The 21,167-nt window shown below is 44.0% G+C and overlaps 1 protein-coding gene across 1 annotated transcript in view; it reads right to left on the bottom strand.

Moving 5' to 3' along the window:
* The window catches only part of wdpcp (WD repeat containing planar cell polarity effector), a 62,606-nt gene extending 41,755 nt beyond the window's left edge, over positions 1 to 20,851 (bottom strand). The window contains exons 1-7 of the mRNA XM_071905324.2: positions 20,743 to 20,851; positions 14,932 to 15,016; positions 11,373 to 11,417; positions 7,760 to 7,810; positions 5,918 to 5,988; positions 4,996 to 5,055; positions 3,869 to 3,983 (exon numbers count right to left, since the gene is read on the bottom strand). Of these exons, the coding sequence (XP_071761425.2) occupies positions 3,869 to 3,983; positions 4,996 to 5,055; positions 5,918 to 5,988; positions 7,760 to 7,810; positions 11,373 to 11,417; positions 14,932 to 14,992 (403 nt within the window). The 5' untranslated portion in view covers positions 14,993 to 15,016; positions 20,743 to 20,851. The remainder of the gene's footprint in view (positions 1 to 3,868; positions 3,984 to 4,995; positions 5,056 to 5,917; positions 5,989 to 7,759; positions 7,811 to 11,372; positions 11,418 to 14,931; positions 15,017 to 20,742) is intronic.
* Between the last annotated feature and the right edge of the window lie 316 nt (positions 20,852 to 21,167).

Below are 21,167 nucleotides of genomic sequence, written 5' to 3' on the forward strand. Positions count from 1 at the left end.
GAACAGCGACTACTTGCCCAATACTAATCAATTTTTGAGTGACACAATTTTTTTCATGCATGTGTGTTTTCTGATGTAGTTCTGTGCTCAGGAAGTCTATTTATTCATTCCAATGCAGCTGATTCAACACACCTAATTCACATTTTATTTGAGTGTGTATTGTTTGCTCAAAATTCGCTTGAGAGTTGGATGGAAAGATACTTGGTGATACGTATGAGTTCACGAGGTGATTCTGATTCTGAGGTTTCCTACTCTGACCCTCGACTTATCCTCCTCTATGCTGTTCTGTTCCAATGTGTTTGGAGTAGGAGGAGAGAAGTTCAGTTTTCTCATCTCCTCTCCCATTCTCTCTTTTTCTCTCTGTCCCTCTCCTCACCTTTTACTTTTTTCTCCTCTACTCGCCCCACCCTTTCTTCCCCTCTCCTCTTCCCATCAGGTCCTTTCCCAATACTTTCTATCTCTTCTGCTGCTTTCCTTTCCTGCTCTTCCTCCTCTCCTCCCCTCTCCTCTCCGTACCTTTTCCTTTCCCTCTCTTCTCCTTTCCTCTCCCCTTCCCCACTTCTTTATATCTCTTTCCTCTCCTCCTCTCTCTCTCCTCCCCTCCTCTCAGTGTACTGTAGGCTCCAAGGCCTTTTTTTGCGGTGGAAGAACACACTTGATCCTGTTCAACTCTTCAGGAGCCGCATGGAAACACTGATTAGCAATTAAGCCCCCCTCTCCTTCAAATTAATCTGTTTATGAAACCAATTAAACGGAATGGGGGGTGGGGGGGTGGGGGGGGGGGGTATTACACGTGTCTCTCAGATATCCCGCTTTGAGTCGAACGAGTAAGGCTGCACCCTCAGATTTAGAAATCTAACCAGCAATTAACCGTGGCATGTGTGTATTTATAAATGTGAGGGTATTGGTATGATTACGCTTCAATGCATGCTGTTGCGTGACAATTTGAAATTAATATGCAAATATTCATGAGGGAAGTGAAACATTGCTTGAAAATACAGAAAAACTAGCGGTGTAAATCAGGTCAATTGAGTGAGTGCAATCCCTCTGTCCCTATATTGAAGTTGGATTATAAGGCATTTGTAATAAAAAAAACTGGTTCAAGGCTTAAATCATTACAAAATACAGCCATTAACGATGCCTTGGCTTTCCGAAACAACGTTTAATGCAATAGTAAGCGTCTTTGTAATAGATTACAGACAAATCAAGTTAAATGCAGTTTAGTATTGATCTCTATGGGTGTCTATAAACGGGATTAGGTTTAATCCCATTCATTCCCAAATGAAGGAGTGGATATGAAACCAGGCTCTGACCCAATCTGGGACCAGGTGGCTGATTTGGGATTAAGGGCCAGACCCCTCATGACCCAACCCTGCACCCCTATGTCTCCTCTGCACACACACACACACACCCACGCACACACACACACACTCACACCCACACACACACAGATCCTCACAAATACACTCATACATGCAAGCCTGCAACCATGCTTTCATGCATGCACAATTACACACACCAGCACAAGTGCACATACACACACATATTCACACCCATAAGCATAAAACAAACCATGCTTTAACACACACACACACACACACACACACTCTCTCTCTCTCTCACACACACACACACACACACACACACACACACACACACACACACACACACACACAGAGTCCTCTAAATCCATTTAATGCCATCTCCTCAGCAGCATGTTGACATAAGAGGCCAATGGGCTTAAGCAAAGCACATTTAAAACATGGGTAAATGAAACCGGCTATGAAAAATCACTTAAGGATGCTTAATCGTGGAGCATATGTGCTGCTTGGCCCTGCCATCGGCCAAAGGCAGCCGGTAATACTTTGATGGTGTAAAATATGTGTAATCTAATGCTCCGTATGATGCAATCAGAGCTCATGGTGGAAACAGGAAGGTAGCCAGCGTTGAGGACGGAAAGTTTACAAGAGGACGGTAAGCCTGTTTTGTCACATCATGAGACAAAAACAGAAACGGCTGCCGTCGGTTTGTTGTCTGAGCGAGGCAAATACACAATACATGAACCGTATCAGGCCGCGCATTCAGTGGATTTCCTTCAACATTCAACCTTTTTGCCTGAGAGAGTTGTCTCATCCTGTTCCAGAACTGAAAATGAACGAAGGCTCTGTCGTTATAAAATGAATTACAGTTTTATTTTACATTTGATTTGTTTGAAGTGGAAGTGCTCTGACCTTGCTGTGTATGTGTTTACAAACACATATGTACAGACAATAATAATATCAACATGTATTTCGCACAACCACACACACACACACAGACACACACACACACACAAACGCCAGTCACAACTTAATTTTAATTGTAATTGTAAACTCTCTCAGTAATTGTATGTTGTAAATGTGTTTGACAGCGTGATCTGGTCTGGCTCTCTATTCTAATTGTCTCAGGCTAATTTAACAAGTGACAGATGTGAGAGCAGCCTCTAACCTACACCCCTCCACCCAGCGACCCACACACACACACACACACACACACACACACACACAATCCCCGGAACCCACCCTCTCACAACCATTACTCTAATAATTAGTGCCTCTAAGGCTTTGAATGGAGCACAGCGGGAGGTGAGTGGGTGTGTGTGTGTACCTAGGTGTGTGTGTACCTCAGTATGTGCCATTGTGTATGTGTGTGTGTGTGTGTTCCAGTCTGTGCGTGTATGCCTGTAAATGTGAGTGGATGAATGTGTTTCTGCGACTATTTAAAAGTGTGTGTGTCTGTGAGTGAGCGTGCCTGTGATTACATATGCATGTGTGAACAAGTGTGTACGCGCGTGTGTGTGTGTATGCGTGGATGTGTGTGTGTGTGTGCATACTACGGGGGCTTTATCAGGTGTCTGGAGACCCCGGGCGGAAACGGGGAGGGCGGTGTTATGAACAAATAATTGATACAGAAAGAAAGAAATAATTAGCAGATTTGGGCCGGTGTCCACGGCCCTTATTCTCTCCTGCCAGGTCTGCGGAGCGAGGGAGCGCGGTGCGAGGGGGCGGCGCTCCCCGGAGGGAAGCGCGATGGAGGGAAAAACACTGATGGATGCTCTTAGGGGAGGCCCCTGGACACACACAGCACAAAAGGATTTGCCCGCAATTAGCTACCGGAGTCGCCTCGCTCACCTGTGGCACCTGTTATGTGTGTGAGAGTCAGAGAGACAGAGAGAGAGAGTGTGTGTTTATGTGACAAAGTGGTGTGTATGAGAGTGGTGAGTGGTCTAAGTGTGTCTAAGTGTGTGTGTGTGTGTGTGTGCGGGGGGGGTGGATATGTGGTGAGCAGGTGTTAGCATAGTGGGTAATCAAAGTGAGACAGAAAGTGAGTGATAGATGATTTTGTGGTTTTGAAACATGTAACAAATATATTTGAATGAGAATGTGTCTGTGTGTGTGTGTGTATGTGTGTGTGTGTGTGTGTGTGGGCAGTAATAGGTAGCCAAGCCGTGTAGAGGAAACAATAATTTTTGTATCCTTCAATCTCCTTAAACCATGGTGAACGTCTGGAATATTTCAGTCTCACATAAATTATAATTTAATTACGCAGGAATAGCAACAATACGCGAGAGAGCTTTCTTTACTGTGATTACAGGCATGGTGGGTATGCAGTGGCACTAATTAGCATTGAAAGCACCAAAGTAACCATAATCACAGCGAAGAATGTCCTCAAGGGGGTTATGGCTTTAATACAACGGTTACCAACACAGGTGCACAGTCTGAAAAGTTTTCAATGTACTGTATACAAATACTATACATTCAAAAGAATAAAAAACTGTGTGTGTGTGTGTGTGTGTGTGTGTGTGTGTGTTTGTGTGTGTGTAACTAACCATCAGTGACCGTGTTGGCTGGTAGTCGGCCCACTAGTGTGCGGTCTACACACACTCTCTCCAGCTGGGGTCCATTCAGGGTCAGGGTCACCAGGACGCCACTGCTCAGCATCAGCTGCAGGTATCACACACACACACACACACACACACACACACACACAGTTGTGTAAATTATACTTGTGAGGTTACAACTGATTCACATTCATTCCCAAACACTCTAATCCCTAACCTTAACCATGAGTACTGTAAGCTGAACCTTAACTCCCTGATGAACTAAGAATAATGCCTATGTGACTTTGATACCAATAACAATAAGTTTAATATCTAATGATTGATCAGGGTTCCCATGTGACCTGGACATTGAATTCAAGCCCTTTTCAATGACTTGTTTGGTGAAATTTAAGTATTCAAAATTGCCATGTTTTGGGGTAAGAGACTTGGTCAAAATTAGACATCATAGACGCCTCATTTTTTGCCCTTATCAAGTCAAGAAATCACCGCCAAATCATTCATTTTTAAATTGAACACTTCAACTATATAAATGCAAATCTCACAGGGTGCTGATGCTAGGACAGAGAGAGCTGAGGCATACTGATGAGTTTGGCTGCTATATTTTATTTTTAAAAATCAAGTACATTCAAGACCTTCTATTCATTTTCAAAATATTTTATCTACCTTATTTTATTTTTCTAAAAACCACAAACTTTCAGCTCTGTTAGCACAATAATTTCATATTTTGCCCCTAGTTTTGTCAACCAGTTTAGGTGGACTTGGATTTCACTTGGACAAGCAAAATGTGAATTTTTCTACAGGGATCAATAAAGTATCAAATTTTTATTATTATTATGAAATTGTTTGACTAATGAGATGGATGCCTGCTCAGCAGTTCACATATGTAAAAAAAAAAAAAAAAAGTAAAAACAATACACGTTTGACTGGTGTTACAGTCCGGTGAAGCTCTGTATCTGTGGCCCGGTCTGGGCGGACCGGGGGAGGCACGTTCAGCTTCTACAGTTTCTGACTGGCGTGGGTCACTACCTGAAGCTGAAAAGGAACGTGTGTGTGTGTGTGTGTGTGTGCACTGTATGTGTGTGTACAGTAGGTGGTGGGCTGAGGAGGGCGTGTACCTGGCAGCAATGCTTGTTCCTCCATCTGGTGTGAACGCATGTGTTGGTCTGCAACAGTTCCTGAATGAGAGAGAGAGAGAGAGAGAGAGAGCGAGAGAGAGAGAGAGAGAGAGAAACAAACAGAAGTCAGATAGCATGAGAGGAGGGGTGGGAGGGAGTTGAAAGAGGATGCAGGTAAGGTGTGTATGCATGCATGTCAGTGTGTGTGTGTGTGTGTGTGTGTGTGTGTGTGTGTGTGTGAGTGTGTGTGAGTGGGGTCAGTCATTCCTGCCACATTCCAAACACAGCTGGGATGATTGGAGGGGAGGAGAGAGGGGAGGAAGAGGAGGAGGGTGGGGTGTGGAGGTAAGCAGGGGTGGGGGGGGGTGTTTCTAGTTTCAGACAATGGTTAGGGGTGAGAGGAGGGAGGTGGGTGAGGGGGGTGGGGGGGGGGGTGGAAACAGCCATAGTCAGGTCCCAGCAAACAAAGCTAGGTCTGTACTGCCACAAGTAGAGAGAGAGCGGCGGGGGGGGGGGGGAAGAGGCGGAGGAAGATGGGGATAGACGAGGAGAGAGGAAGGGAAGGAGGAGGAAGAGAGGGAGGGAGGGAAGGAGGGGGTGGGGTGGGGGGGGGCAGCCTGCAGCCCCCTGATCCCCTCAAATATCCCCCTCGATGACAGAGCGCGGCCGAAAGAGAGGTGATGAGAGAGGAGAGGGAGAAGAGAGAGAGAGAGAGCGAGGACGACAGGGAGAGCGAGGGAAAGGAAGAAAAGAGAGAGAATGCCCCTATTTGTTAATCAATCGGGCGTTTCGGAAAGGGAAAACTCCGAAAATCCCCAGGGGGAGGAAGAGGAGGGAGGGAGGGAGGGCCTGTGTGTGTGTGTGTGTTGTGTATATGTGTGTGTGTGTGTGTGTGTGTGTGTGTGTGTGAGGAGGCGGGTACCTCCAACTCCTTCAGCGAATCGCGGAGCTTCTCCGGACGGCGGTTCCTGGGGGTCCACGAATAGCCTCGAGCTACGGAGGAAAAAAACAGGAGAAGTATCGTGGAGATCATGTGACTCGAACTTTTAAACACAGACATTGAGAAAATGAGAAAAAAAAAATAAAAAAAATAAAAAGCCATTCATGGGAATTCGGACATACCCGGCACCGGAAACCCACGATGGTGTGAAAGGTTCGAGTTTTTATGAGTGGGTTGAGGAAAGTATGAATGAGGGCGACTGGAGGAATAAATCATCGCTGAGTGACAACAGGGTCAGGTGGAACAGAGAGAAGCAGGAAAACAAGGCACAAGGCAATGCTGAAACTGTCTTTTTTCAACCTTTATTCATCCAGGGAAGATTTGACTGAGCATGCATGTTGTTTTTCAGCAGCTTCACATACACACAGTCACAAATTTCACCAAATTTCCCCTGGGAGCTGCCCAGTAAAACCACAGTCGGAAGTTGCTGAGTGTTTTTTTGTACTTTCCCCACCTGAATTTCCCGGCTGGTCCAGGATTCAAAATGTCAACCTTACAATCACAAGCGTTCTGCTCTAACCTGCCTTTTGCGAAATTGTTGCTTTGGACAGAATGCGTGGGCAAAAGTACACGTCTTTGGCATCAATACACAACTTTATTCAATTATGTACTAGAAGCAAAAAAGACTGACAAGATTCTTGGCTGTACAGATTCCCACACTCATATTATAAACAAACTATTAAAGCAATATTTTAGGATGCATATCTCCATTTCAGTTCATGATCAGTCTCCACCAGTATTGGCCGCTCTCAGCACCCATAGCTATGTCACTCACTTACACAAACGTTAAAAACCCAGTCTAAAACTCATACTTGTAACGCAAGAACTAAAACGACGTAGTGAAGTACATTTTTATATTTATAATTATCGAACACCAGTGGTGACTACAGTGGTGACTGATGTAGGTGCACTAAAAGAGTGAAGATATCCTCGTGAAAGCAAAATGGCCCTTCAAAAGATGCGAACCAGTCCCCAAGGAGAAGGAAATATTTCATCATGAGCACTTTTGGCGCTCTCAACTTATCTCCCAAATGCAACCTCACAGTTAGCAGCACATATCTCAACACGCGCCACACCAAGGCCCCTTCATTTTAATTTCCCAGCCCTCCCTTTTCCCCTCCTCTCTCCCCCCCCTCCATCTCTAGTGGTTAAACAGAGAGAGGGAAAAAAGAAAGAAAGAAAGAAGAAGAAAAAAAAACAGCTAATTGAATTTGTGCATCTGCTCCTGCCCACGCATATACATGAACTTCAGCGGGGAGAGAAGAAGGGAAGGAAGGTCTGCCGTTTTCGAGATGGTGCCATCGCTATCCCGTCTGTTTATTTACCAGCCTCCGTCCTTCATCTGTACTGAAACGAACCATTAAGAACGGGGGTTCTCCATTAAGAACGAGCGGGACGAGGAGGTAAACAGATGCATGCAAATGAGGACGGGAAGGGTGGTGGTGGTGGGGGGGGGGGGGGTGAGTCAGGGGAGAGAGGGGGGAGGGAGGGAGGGCAGGGGGACGAGTGTTTGTCTCCTGATAAGGGTGTTTGTATTCCACTACTGGGTGAAAAGGAGAGAGGGAGAGGGAGAGGGAGAGAGAGAGAAGGAAGGAGAGAGAGAGACAGAGAGAGAGAGAGAGAGAGAGAGAGAAGGCCGGTTGACTGACTAGGGCAGCGATTTCCGGTAGATGGCCTCCACTGGTAGGATGATTAGGGCCCAAACACACACACACACACACACACACACACACACACACACACACACACAGGTTGGGAACTTACCTTCAGAGAAATGGAGTTTCTCATTGTAGTAGTGATGCTCCAATGGATTGACTGGAAAAAAAAGAGGACAAATCAGAGTTGTAATCTGGAATAAAAAAATAAATAAAAAAAACAGCAAAAAAAGCAGGAAATCAGAATTTGTAGATTAATGGGGTTGGTCTGTCCAAAAAAAAAATCCCCCTCTACCTCTCTCCACAGGTCTTATTTTTATTTTTATTCCTAGCACTTACATGAACATCCTAAGGTCACAGGAATATTGTATGGCTCTGACCCTTAACCTCCTTACTATTGGCTGCTTATAATGTTGCTGATCTAGGAATTCAGTCTTATTTTTCTGTTGCATTTATTGTAAGTTACTCTGGTTAAAAACTTCAGCTAAATGCCTAAAATATAAATGTAAACAAAACTAAAATCCTAGTTTTAAGGTACGTATCTCCATATTAGTTCATGAGCTGTCAGTCACCAACACTGGCTGCTCCAGGCATCTGTAACTCACTCATTCATGTCACTCATGTTGTAACACAAATGTGTGTTGTTATAAACCAGTCACACAGAGTCAAAAGTGCCATATGGTGGTAAATCCTTGAGTTCCTCATTTGTTTTGTTTGTTTTCTTTTGGCAACATCTTTGGTGCTAAACTGTCATTGCTGTGGTGTTTCTGCACTGCACTTTCCAGAGATCACCTGTCAATCAAACAGTGTGGGCGGGACTGCGACGTCTTTTTCCTTGGATTTTCTGTTGATGCAGTTTGAGTTTCTCTTTTCTTTGTCTGTTCAGCCATGGTGGCTATCGCTGCTCATGCTAACTACCCAGTTCTTCTTCTTCTGTTTATTCCAAACAAACCGCTGTTGCTGCTGCCGGAGACATAAAACGCATCACTTCCTGTGCTCCAGAGGATTTTTCCCAGGAAAGAGCTACCAGACTCCGGGTGTATAGAACAGCAGATGTAGAAGCTTTCATGAACTGGATATAGGTTGAATCACTGTTGTGTTATATCAGTTGGGGATAGAGAGTAGCAAAATGGACATTTATCTATATGAAAATGTTGCAGATTATAATTGCATGTCTGTTTGCAAACATGGTGCATGGGAGAAATGATTCTAGTTAGTGTATTTGCATGTGTGTGTGTATAAAGAACAGAGTATCACAGACTGAACCTGGAGCTCAAACAGCCCCATAACTCCAAGAGGCCACATCTTGACAGAGTGTACCCCACACCCTCGCCTCCCGGCCCAGCCGCCCTGAGCAGGAAAGCGGCCTGTCTGGTAGCGGGCCTCTCCGGCAGGCAGGACCCCCTCCAGGATTAGTAGTATTAATCAGATAAGGGAGTGAGGGGCCAGACAGGCCCAGACATGGGCACCTGCTCTGGGGCAGGGTGGGGAGGGCTGGGGGGGTTTGGCTGCGGGACCCCCAGAGCCGCTCCAATGAGCCTGGGACTCCCTCTGGTGGGGAGATCTGGAACTGACATTTAACCTTTCAGAGCAGTGTGGAGATGGACAGAGATGTGTTAATGCGTTGTAGGTGCACTCAAACGCACACGCACACACAAATACACACACACAAGCACACACACATATAACTGCAAATTATACTGTAACTATCTGCCCTATTATATATTAAACTGTTGTATGTATTTTTGTTTTCTTCTCCGTGTGTTAAATGGTTGACAGCTTATGATGCAAAACAAATTCATGAAAAATCTTCAGAGAAATGCACTTTAGCTTTACATTATGCTTATTCAGCTGATGCTGTTATCCACAGTGACTTCCAGCGCTACAGTGAAATACGCTTCAATTCTGAGATCGCCGACATTACAAGAAACCAATAGTAAGAGTGTAAGGGTCAAAGTCACTGCACTGACACACACACAGAGTACGAAACACTGCCTTCCATTTAAATGCTATCCTGTGAGGACCTTCAAGTATAAAGAGCCAAAACTCCATTGGACAAATCCTTGAGTTTTGAATTTTCTCACAGTCTAGCTGAGGATCCGCACACTTGTTCTGTATTTGTTAAGGTTCAATGCCACAGTGCCCAGACAAAACATGTAACAAATAAAGTAATCTACTAATCTAATGTAATCTACTGTAATCTTTGTATATCCAATCGAATTGTGAACTGAGCATATCGTTACACCCCTGTGTGAAAATGTTGTGATACATTTAGACGGCGATTCTGCTCTCCTGCTCCATCTCTCCCCTCCTCCTCCTCCTCCTCCTCCTCCTCCCCCCACCTCCACTCTGATATCAAGCCACACTTTAGTAATCCTCCAAATGAAAGGATTTGGAGCGAGAGCATCGTCTCTCCACTGAAGATTGGAATGAAAGAGAAGGCAGCTTCTCAGATGAGAGAGGAGGGAGAGAACCCCATGATGAGAGACAGAGAGAGAGAGAGAGAGAGAGAGAGAGAAACATACTGTACACAGAGCGAGAGAACAAAACATACACAGTGAGAGAAAAAAGAGACAGAGAGAGAAGAAAAGGAATGAAAGAGAGACAGTATAGACAGAGACAGGCACGAAACATGGAGATGGAGAGAAAGAGAGACAGAAAAATACATAGAAGAAGTGATGGAGGGAAACATGCACAGGAAGAGAGAGAGGGAGATTTGTATAATGCTTAAGCTAAGGTCGATGCATTAATATTACATAGTGAACTCCACTGAAAGAAGAGATGCAAATTACAAATATAGGTGGAATACAAAAACAAGGGGCTTATAAGTACATCTCACCACAAAGCAAATGAATGAAAGAAAGACAGAAACAAAAATTCATATTACAAAACTACTCTAAACTTGAAACTGAAAGCTGAAATCCCTAAAAAAGAAGGCATCAGTGAACATGTCATTCCTAACAAGTGATGCAGTCAATCAGTAACACATATGTCACCTAGTTTTGACCTGTAAGTTTGCAGGGATGAGATTCATCATTCATCATCAAAATCAGATCAGCAGTGTCTGAAATATTGCACTGATGGTCGAATGAGCAAACAAACAAACAAACAAATAAATAAAGGGAAGGAGGCCGATCCGTAGTCCAACATCAGAAACATCCCGTTCCTAAACTACTAGGACCATGGGGAAGCGACTTGAGCACTTCCTGATTTGAACACAATGTAAGGGAAGCCTTCTGGCCTGGGGCAACATGAGGCAGGACTACATGGGGCCTCTTGCTATGTGATCTGGGAGAAAGTCAACAGTTTAGTTTTCCTATCGCTGTGTGGCAGGACCCCAGGTCAACAGGAACACAGGGAGTGTAAGAGATAGAAACATGGACGACTAATAACCTGTGTGTGTGTGTGTGTGTGGTATGTGGGAGTATATATAAGGTTTTAGGGTGTAAATCCTATGTACTAATAACCTCTGTGTGCCCATGTATGTGTGTGTTAGCGGGTGTAGAAGATAGAAATATATAGCTTAGCACTAATAACCTCTGTGTGTGTGTGTGTGTGTGTGTGTTTGTGGGTGTGTGTGTGTGTGTGTTTAACATTTGTGTGAGCACGGGAGGCAGCAAAAGGCCCTTCTTCATATATAAGGAAATCACATACATTCAAAAACAAGGCAAACAGCAACTTATCTTAAACACAAACAGACATCCAATATAAACACTATTTACCTGACTCTCCTTTATCGTAGTACTGATAGGTGCCAATATCCGTATCTGTGGGGTGAGAGAGAGAGAGAGAGAGAGAGAGAGAGAGAGAGAGAGAGAGAGAGAGAGAGAGAGAGAGAGAGAGAGAGAGAGAGAGAGAGATGAACATCTAGCTGTCAGGAAAAAGCAGAAGACAGATCAGCAATTTTGCACCGTGGGATAAACAATCGCTATCAGCCGGTGGCCTGTCCCGTCTGCCTGCACCACGGTTAAGATAAGACCCTGGGAGGGAGGGAGGGGTGGGGTGTGTGTGTGTGTGTGTGTGTGAGAGAGAGGAGAGGGTGGAGGGGGGGGGGGTCTCTGGACCAAAATGGAGGGGGCAGAGGGGTATTAATAAAGACAGGAGTGTGCCTTAACCCACCTCACCCGAGGGACAAGGCCCCGCTTTATACACACATACGCACATTTGCAACATATATACACACACAATCACCATACACATGGACGCACACACAGGCAGACACATGCACACACACACACACACACACACACACATCCAGTATGCTTGCAGCATACACACACATATACACACACAAGCAGACGCACAGACGCAGAGAACAACTAAAACAATGACACCTCTAACGTACACATAACATGCCCGCACGTGTACATGCTGCACATACAAACACAAACGCATATATATTGGTACACACACACACACAAACATACACACACACACACATACATACACAAACTGCTGAGCTGAGCTTTTTTTGCCGTGTTATTCCTGCAGGCCTAAACCAAATGCAGCCAGGCTCTGATTCTCACAACACATCGTTTCTTTATCGCTCCACTACTGCTGCTACTGCTGCTGCTCCTGAGGCCAGGTCACACTAATACAACAGGAGAGCTGATGGCGGACACACACACACACACACACACACATACAAACACACACACATATACACGTGTACACACGGATACATGCACTCACACACACACAAACACATTTCTGGATCCTAAGAAGACTAGCGGTCATTAATGAAATTCCTAATAAAGAAGCAACTAACATGCATGCAGACATTATGTGCACACAGCCACACACACAAGCATATACATGTGCACACATATGGACACGTATGCACACAAACATACACACATAAACACACACAGACACACAAATGTCTGCATTCCTATAATTGTGAGGACCTTCCACTGACTACAATCGTTCCTTAAGTCTTAACCCTAATCTTTTTCAGCACTACATCATGTTTTTTAAACTGTAAGAATGGTTATATGGTTTCTAAATAGTGAACGCGTGTTGCACTTCTGGCCGCACCTCAATCAGTGACGTCAAGGCAGGTATTTCACCTTTGGCAGCATCAAATGCTTTGCGACCAGAAAATTGTTGTCACCCCCAAGTAGAGATGGGTAATCTGGTATCACAGAAACACACCCCATATTTACTCTTGCTCCACCAAACGTTTTTGCATCTTTCAAAATTGTGTAAGCAAAGACTCAAGTCTCATAACCCACACCACTACATGCCTAAACTTAACCTATAGTAAACTAAACCTAATCCTAATCTAACTCTAAACCCAAGTCCTAACCCTAGTCCAATCAAATCATCCAACAAAATGTCCTCACTTTGGAGGATTTTTCTCATCTTTGGACATTTGGTCCAAACAAAGAAAAACAAGAACACACACATGGTGCTATTTTTTCATAAAAGTGGAAAAAAACCCACTTGGTTTTCATAGAATTCCAGTTGGTTAGCTGTAGCCTAAAGGTTAGAGAAGTAAGATGAGTATGTCACCAGTTCAAATCTGAACCTCTACTGAAAATCTGTGGGTTAAATTAATAAAGAACACCCTTACTTATTTAAAAAGAGTATGTATACTCAGCAAACATTCCCTACATAAACACAGGTTGTACACACACACATACACAGCATGCTATCCTTTCATTAAGACCCTAAAATCTATTCGTTTTGTACTATCATAGTCAGTATACTACATTCATTTTGTCTTGTGTGAGTTGCCTTATTGAATCTATACTCTGTTTTTAAAGCGGATGTATATGACGAAAGGAAGGTGGTGATAGGATGCGTCACACCTCACCAACCAAGCCTCCTCGCTCAGATGTATCCATCCACAGTTTTCCAAGATAGCAGAACACACACAGCGGGAAAAAACAAACAAATAAGGATATGTCACCGTCACGTAGGATATACACCCTGTCATACCTTATACACACAGAGACACACACACACACACACACACACACACGTCAGCCTCCGAGAGACACTATCTTCGTCTAAAGCTCAGCAGACTGTGAAAGACGAGACAGAATGGAAGGGAGGGGAAAACAAGAAAATGGAGAAACAGAGCATTTTCGTCTGACAGAGGAGATGGACTGATAGGTGGCGAGGAGGGCAAAACGCACAAAAAGTGTCAGGCAAGTCAAACTTAGACCCCGCCCACCAGGCCCGACAAGGCAGGGATTGGCAGTCAGTCAGCATTCGTCGATGTAGCAATAAGCACCGCTAGCTGTGCTTTACTGGAACAATCAACACAGCTGAAATGCATCGTCCACTATTCAGATTGCTTGACCGAAACAACCTGTTATATAATATAGAACAATGCAGCCAGTGGAACAATAAGCCAAGTGGGTTTGCGTGCTTGTTGTGTGTTTCAGGCTGAGACGTATTGGTAATATGTTCAGTACTTGCACTTTGGCAATGCAAGAGCAAAGTAATTGTGTCAGTAAAACTTCTTGACTTGGACTGAACTGAACTGAACTTAATTGATGTGAATAAAGAGAAATCAAGGTCAGTTGTGGGTTTGTTTGGTGGTCCTTGGATTTACCTTGAGGAGAGGAAGAGGCGTGACACTGTGATTATTAACCATGTTTTGATTGAATTTTCTTGTGTGAGTCTGATTTCTGTTCAAACACCGGTGCCTTCAATGATAAACTCGAGGGTTTGTTTTCTGGAAAGAGCACTAGCGAGCATTTCAGCGGTACACTAAGACATAGCCAGAATGTAATTGGCTGATGACGGGCAATGTTGCCTAAAGCTCAGTTTTCCATCGTTAACAAATGTGGAAATGTGGCACCCTTAGTTAACATTGGTCAGCATTGGTCTTAGAAAATAAACAGATGCCCACTGACCGGTTTCTTGTGGTCTGAACGCACGATTAGAGATTATGCTAATCAATTAAACATCAAACACTGTACAATCCATGTTAAATGTTGTAAGACGCTGCAAAGAATGCCATATATAATGCAATCCACTGACATCAATATGGCCTTTATTGCATATTTCCAACAACATGAGAATTTGAAGTGAGTAAAGAGAAAGTGAAGACAGAGGGAGAATAGGTGATGAATGAGAGTGCAGTCAGATTGGAAAAGTAGATATAGTAAAGATAGAGAGAAGGTGTGAAAACAAAGTGAGTGATGACAGAAACAGAGCGAGAGAGAGCAACAGACAGAGTGAGAGAAAGAAAGAGAGATGGAGGGAGAATGAGAGACAGAGAGAGACAGAGGGGAAAGAGAGATTGAACATGGTGATAAGTGCTACCTTTGACTTGGAGTGAGCTCTTGGTGGACCACAAGTGTAGCTCAGCCAGGCAGAACGCCATCTGACGAAGGAGCGTAACCCGAGTCTGCACAGAGAGAGAGAGAGAGAGAGAGAGAGAGAGAGAGAGAGAGAGAGAGAGAGAGAGAGAGAGAGAGAGAGAGAGAGAGAGAGAGAGAGAGAGAGAGAGAGCACAAGTGAAAAAAGGAGACCAAACACAAGCACAGATGCATATCTTGACGAGACGAGTGTGTAGATTGACATAAATAGGCCTAAGGGTCAAACAAAGCATGCATGTAGGTGTGTGCGCACGCACACACACACACACACACACACACACACACGTATTAAGAGTCATCTTTCAAATCACTTATTTCCCTGTTATATTCCTTTGTAATTTTAATTCATGCCTGTAATTTTAATTCATGCCTGGCATTTTTATTTTTTATTTTAAGGGCTTACATTTATTATTTATTTCTATTGTCTGTGGAGGGCTTTTTAACTATGTTCTGAAAGGTGCTATGCAAGTAATGCAAGTAATAATAATGGTGTAATAGTGTAACAGTAGCAGTAATAGTAGTAGTGGTAATAGTAGCAGTAGTAGAAGTAGTATGAATATGAAATAAATGTACATTGCATGCATAAACTCTTAAAAACAAAGACAGACATACCCATACACACACTCACACACACACCCATGAACTCAGGTTGACATCAAGGCGAGGTCACGGGCGGCGATGCCTGCACCTACAGTCACACATCACAGGCGCACAGTGACGGACACACACTTTGGAGCTGACAGCCAAGACAAAGCAGGCAGCATTCCACACACATCACTGTCTGCTAATGAAGACAGGACAGGTCTAAGACAGTCGCCGGCTATTCTCCCTTCTCTCCCACAGCCTTTCTTCTTCTACTACTGTAGGTTAACTTCAGTTCCTGGAGGTTTAAGCCGTTGTTTGCTTCTAGTGCGATGAGGCTTTGGAATGAACACAAGGGATTTGTACCTGAGCCGTCCTCTCAGTGGGGTTTCCCAGTAGCACTGATGGTTGTTTACTGTACAGTATGTTACTGATGTATTTTGCTCTGTCTGTGTGTGTGAGCAGTATCCTCACTGCACTTTGTTGTTCTGTGTATTGGACCACTTGTGGCGTTGCAGTGATAAAGGAATTCCCCACTGTGGGATCAATACAATGTTACCACTACTATTACTTTTATGATTACTGCTACTACTACTACTACTACAACTGCTATTATGAATATTGCTATTGCTAAAATAATATCGGACTATTACTGATATTGCTTTTTAAAGCTGATATTGGACGATACCATTAGTCTGCTGATATATCGGCGCATCCCTACTACCACTGCTATTAGTACCAATACTACTAGTACTACTACTACTTCCACTACTACTGCTCCAACTATTGCCATTACTACTACTACTGCTATAAAAACTGCAAATACCACCACTACAAACTACTACTACCACTATCACTACTATAAGCCCTATTACTTCTACTAGTAATACTGACACAACTAGTAGTGCCACTACTACTATTACTACTACTACACTCTTAAAAAGGACATCATTTTTAACTGTGAAGCTCCATGTGTTGTATTGAGATGTACCTGTGTTTTGTTTGTGAAATATGCTGTTTGATTTGTAAACCTGAAAAACCCATAAATAAATCATAAAAAAAAAAAAAAGGACATAATTTTTAACACATCTGTGTGTTGTCTTTGTGGTACTTTTCAACACATGTTAATAACTATACATTTTAACAGAACATTTGTTGTTTTTAATATATCCTGTGCTGGAAAGTAACACCAATGTGTGTTGTCCCAAATAATAAACAAAGATGTATTAAAATCACAGTGTATTACTTCTACCAAGGCTGCAACTACCACTAATAGTGCTACTACTGCCACTACTACTTGATTGTCAGTGTGAAAGCATCAACTCCATTAAGTCAACCCTGCAAAAATAAACCCTGGTCATGATCAGGACTCAGATCAGGTCTGCTTTTGAAAACATTATGGAGCGACAGCCCATAAGACATTCCCGAGGCTCGGTGTGAATTACCTCCTACAGGGGATGGACCCAGATCAGCATAGCATAATATGTGAGAATATGTGAGAGGAGTATACATTAGACACAGGCCATTTCAGAATCTCTGTTCAGTTTAGCACAGGTGTGACTCTACTGCTGTGTCGGACATTCATTTCTCTATCTGTCCAGCTAATGCTTGGAAAGGATCCTCTCCTCCTCTCTATCCTCTCTCTCTCGTTAACGCTGAGAGGGGACTCTCTCTTATCTTTCCCCCTTTGCTCCTGCTGGTGTGGGGGGGGAAAAAAAAATCTAATTTTGCCACTCAACCCCCAAAACTACAAGTCCCGACAAAAATACACACAGATAACGCCGGGTGCCATGGAAACGCTGGGGCCAGCACGGCAGCAGCGCCGTAACGAGTTTACTGACATAAGAGGATTCTTTCATCCTCTCCTAACCAGCTTTTTTATAGGAAGTCAGCCCTTTTGGAGGGAAAACCTCATTTCAGCCATCTTTCATTTAGTTATTGCCAGCTCGGCCGGCCTAAAAGTTCTTGAGACCTTGTTCTGCGGAGCTGTCGGGGTCTCAGGGAATTTATGGCAGAATAGAAGAAACAAGGGGGCTGACAGAGATACAGAAAATGAGAGAGCAAATGGGTGAGTGTGTGTGCGGCAAAGGCAATGCTATGTGTGTTCATGAGCAGTGTGACCACATAGGTATCCAGGCAGGTGATGGAGAGAGAGAGAGAAACACACACACAGACACAGACAGAGAGAGGGGGGGGGGGGGGGGGGGGCTAGGCTGAGGTGTTGTTGGTGTGTGCTTAGGTAAATGGTAACTGAAGATGGGTCCATTCACAGTGACTGCCATTCTTCTACGCTGTCACATCCAACACATCAGTATGTTTATCTAGCAACTTCACACTCCAAGCTCCCTGACTGACACACACACACACACACACACATTACAAAGATACATACAAACACATACACAGGCAGTCCTCAGTTGCATACTCTGTCATCTCTCAAACCTGAGGTAACGCCCACACAAGCATGATTATTACTTTAACCACTATATGGACTTAGTTTAAAATAACGTAGACGTACCCATTTTTCATTCATATCAAACCACATCTGCACTCACACACACACACATACACACATGTAAAGATGCATGCACGCATAAACATACACGCACACTGAGATGACGGACAGTCATGTCTCAAAGATCATAAAATTGTCAAAATCTACAAGACTGGCGCAGTTAAATGTGCTCACGCGCTTGCATGCACATACACTCACATGCACAAACATACACACTCACACATGGACATACACACACTAAGACACAGACGCACTTAACGCACAGACACACACACATGCACATGTACTGTATGTATGCACACAACACGGACACAAACACACACGCAGCGTGTCGCACAGGTCCTGGACAGCTGCCACACTCATTCTAATCTCTGGCTGGGGGTTGCTGTGGGTTACCTGTCCCCCCGCAGTGCTTTGTGGGGGTGGAGGGGGGGTGTGGGAGGTGGTGGGTGTACAGAGGGCTTGGGGGGGTCTAGGTTATTGTATCCTGTCTTTACACTGGTAAAGAGGCTGCTTTAACATCAAAGGAGGGGAGGGAAAACATACGACTCCTCTTTCAAAGACAGTCCACAGGAACTACGACCTTGTCTGCTCTCTGTGTCTCTTTCTCTTTCTCTCTCTGCTCTTCTTTGACTGTCCCCTCTGGGCGGTTACCAACTGCGAGAGTGTGTGTGTGTGTGTGTGTGTGTGCACAGAAGAAGAAGAGCAAAATAAAGTGTCTTTGTATGAATGTGCTTGTATATGCGTGTGTGCCAGAGAGAGACAGGGAGAGCTTTATGTAAATACTTATTTGAGACTGGTTCTCTCAGAGAGAAAGAAGAAGGGAGAGAAACAATGGAAGCCTTTCTAAGATATCCAGTTTGCAGTCCTGTCACATCTTTCTCTCTCTCTCTCTCTCTCAACTGCCAGAACTCAAATAAATATTTGTGTAAAGCTCACAGAATTAACATTGAACAATTGTTCTACAGGTACTCCAAGTCCACATAAGGACAGACCGTTTCCGGCTGCAGGGGGGGGTCCAGGTGAATCCAGGGGGATCTTCAGTTAACGCCGCATGCCTCAAACTTGCGACTAATAATGATCATCTGATGAATAAAATAATAATGTCCCCTCTCATATCAAATCAACCCGCTTGGGAACAGCGTAATCAGAATCACATGACTTTTACTGATGTGTTGACTGTGGACATCTTTACAAAAACACTCATTTCATGTGCTTTCAGGACAAAACCATTCAGCTAAGCTCTCAGAAATGTCACAGGAATGTATTTGGCTGCACTTGAGTGTGTTTGATTTAAGTGGGGGAACCAAACAGGTTGTATGGGCCTGAAGACAAGATACAGAGGGAGATGAAGAGATGATGATGAGAAGGAGGAGGAAAAAAAAGAGAGAGGCCGGTGGTGGGAGAAAGACATCTGAAATCTCCTCATTGATTTTGCCCGGTGAAAACTCTCCTTGGCCAAGGTGAGAGGAAAGCGTACGGTGTGGCAGGAGGGACAATCAGCTGCCCCACAATTATACTAGAAAAGCAAAATGAAGTGAAAATTTTACCTCATTAGAACAGTATAGATTTACTAGACTACTTACTTAATTGATTGATCAATGAAAATGAAAGCAACAAAGTTTAAATGGTGAATTGACCTATTGTGGAATTTTGAGATTTCATTGTCCATTAGTGGAAAAAGGGGCTTTTGGAGTTGGGAGAGGAACTCAGTAGGGCTGCAAATTCTCATTCTCAAGTCTCATTTCCACAATTAATAATCCAATAATATTGGCATATCAGCAGTACTGAAACATTTTATTTCATTTACATTCACTACATTTGAAAACAATAGATGTTGACAGAAGACGCCAAACATGCCGTAAAGAAATGTTGTTCATCAAATCGTGAAAATTAATAATCATCACAATATGAAGCAAAATAATCTGAATTATTTTAGCCCTAGTCCTCAATGATGCAAATTGGTTTTGGGACGGCAGGATGGCCAGGCGGTTTGAGAAACCGTCCTGGAACTGGAAGGTCACAGGTTTGATCTTCGCAACAGCCAATGAAGTTTACAATGTAAAGAAATCAATTATCCATATATGTAACTGAACTGATGTAGCTATAGCCAATATCCACACTGCTAAACATTTCAGAATAAATAACTGGTTAATATAATTTTTCCTAAAATTTTTTTTTACCTGTCCATTAAAAAAGAAGTCATCTCTGCATCGGTGCTGATGGCTTGCTGCTCCTTGAGGTGTTTCCTTTGAGTAAAGGCAACGCCACTATTGATTCTTGTTTAATTGCACTGCTTATCACTCTGCTTTTTTGCTTGGAGACTTTCCACAGATCTTTTTTTCTGGAAGGCTGACAGTGGAGGCGGTGAAGCCGACCCCTGCAGCGTTGCCTCTGCCATACTACACTGCAACTACTACAATCCTAAATGCCCCGCGGACTGCTTCCTTTCCTTGTTTTCCTAATACGCAAAACACATCACTTCCTGAGCGCCAAGAGGATTTCATGCGACTGGTCGTTTCGGCCTGCCTGGACTCATACAGGCAAAACCAGGAGGGTCTCATGCATCGCCGACTGGCGGCTTTTCTCTTGTTCAGCCAAAACACATCGGCAATGACAATGTTACTCTTCAACTCGGGATCTGATCGGGCTACTTACAGCGCAGGTTATGTTGCAATGGATGTGAGGTCATAAGCGAGTAGGTTGAAATTTGGCGATCACCCCAGGGTGTGTCAGGGCCTCGGTCCAGGTTTGGAGGCTCCTCTTGAGGCTTGGCCAAAGCAGGAGAGCCCCGGGCTTCACTGGAACAACAGAGAGACAGGCCCAAAATGAAGGCAGGTTCAGAGACATGATTTTGTTTGACATCTCAAGAATCCTTTCTCACAGGTATGCACACTCTCTCTCTCTCTCTCTCTCTCTCACACACACACACACACACACACACACACACACACACGCCAGAGGCAGTGCTGTCAGCAGGCGCAGTGGTCCCATCAGTGCGGGGAGAGTGATGTGGTAAATTACAGGGTTAAAGAGCTGCCATAGGGTGACTGACACAAGGCCATCACAGCCCTGCCATGTCC

This window comes from Centroberyx gerrardi, chromosome 15, assembly GCF_048128805.1.
Source record: "Centroberyx gerrardi isolate f3 chromosome 15, fCenGer3.hap1.cur.20231027, whole genome shotgun sequence".
In the NCBI taxonomy this organism is placed as follows: Eukaryota; Metazoa; Chordata; class Actinopteri; order Beryciformes; family Berycidae; genus Centroberyx; species Centroberyx gerrardi.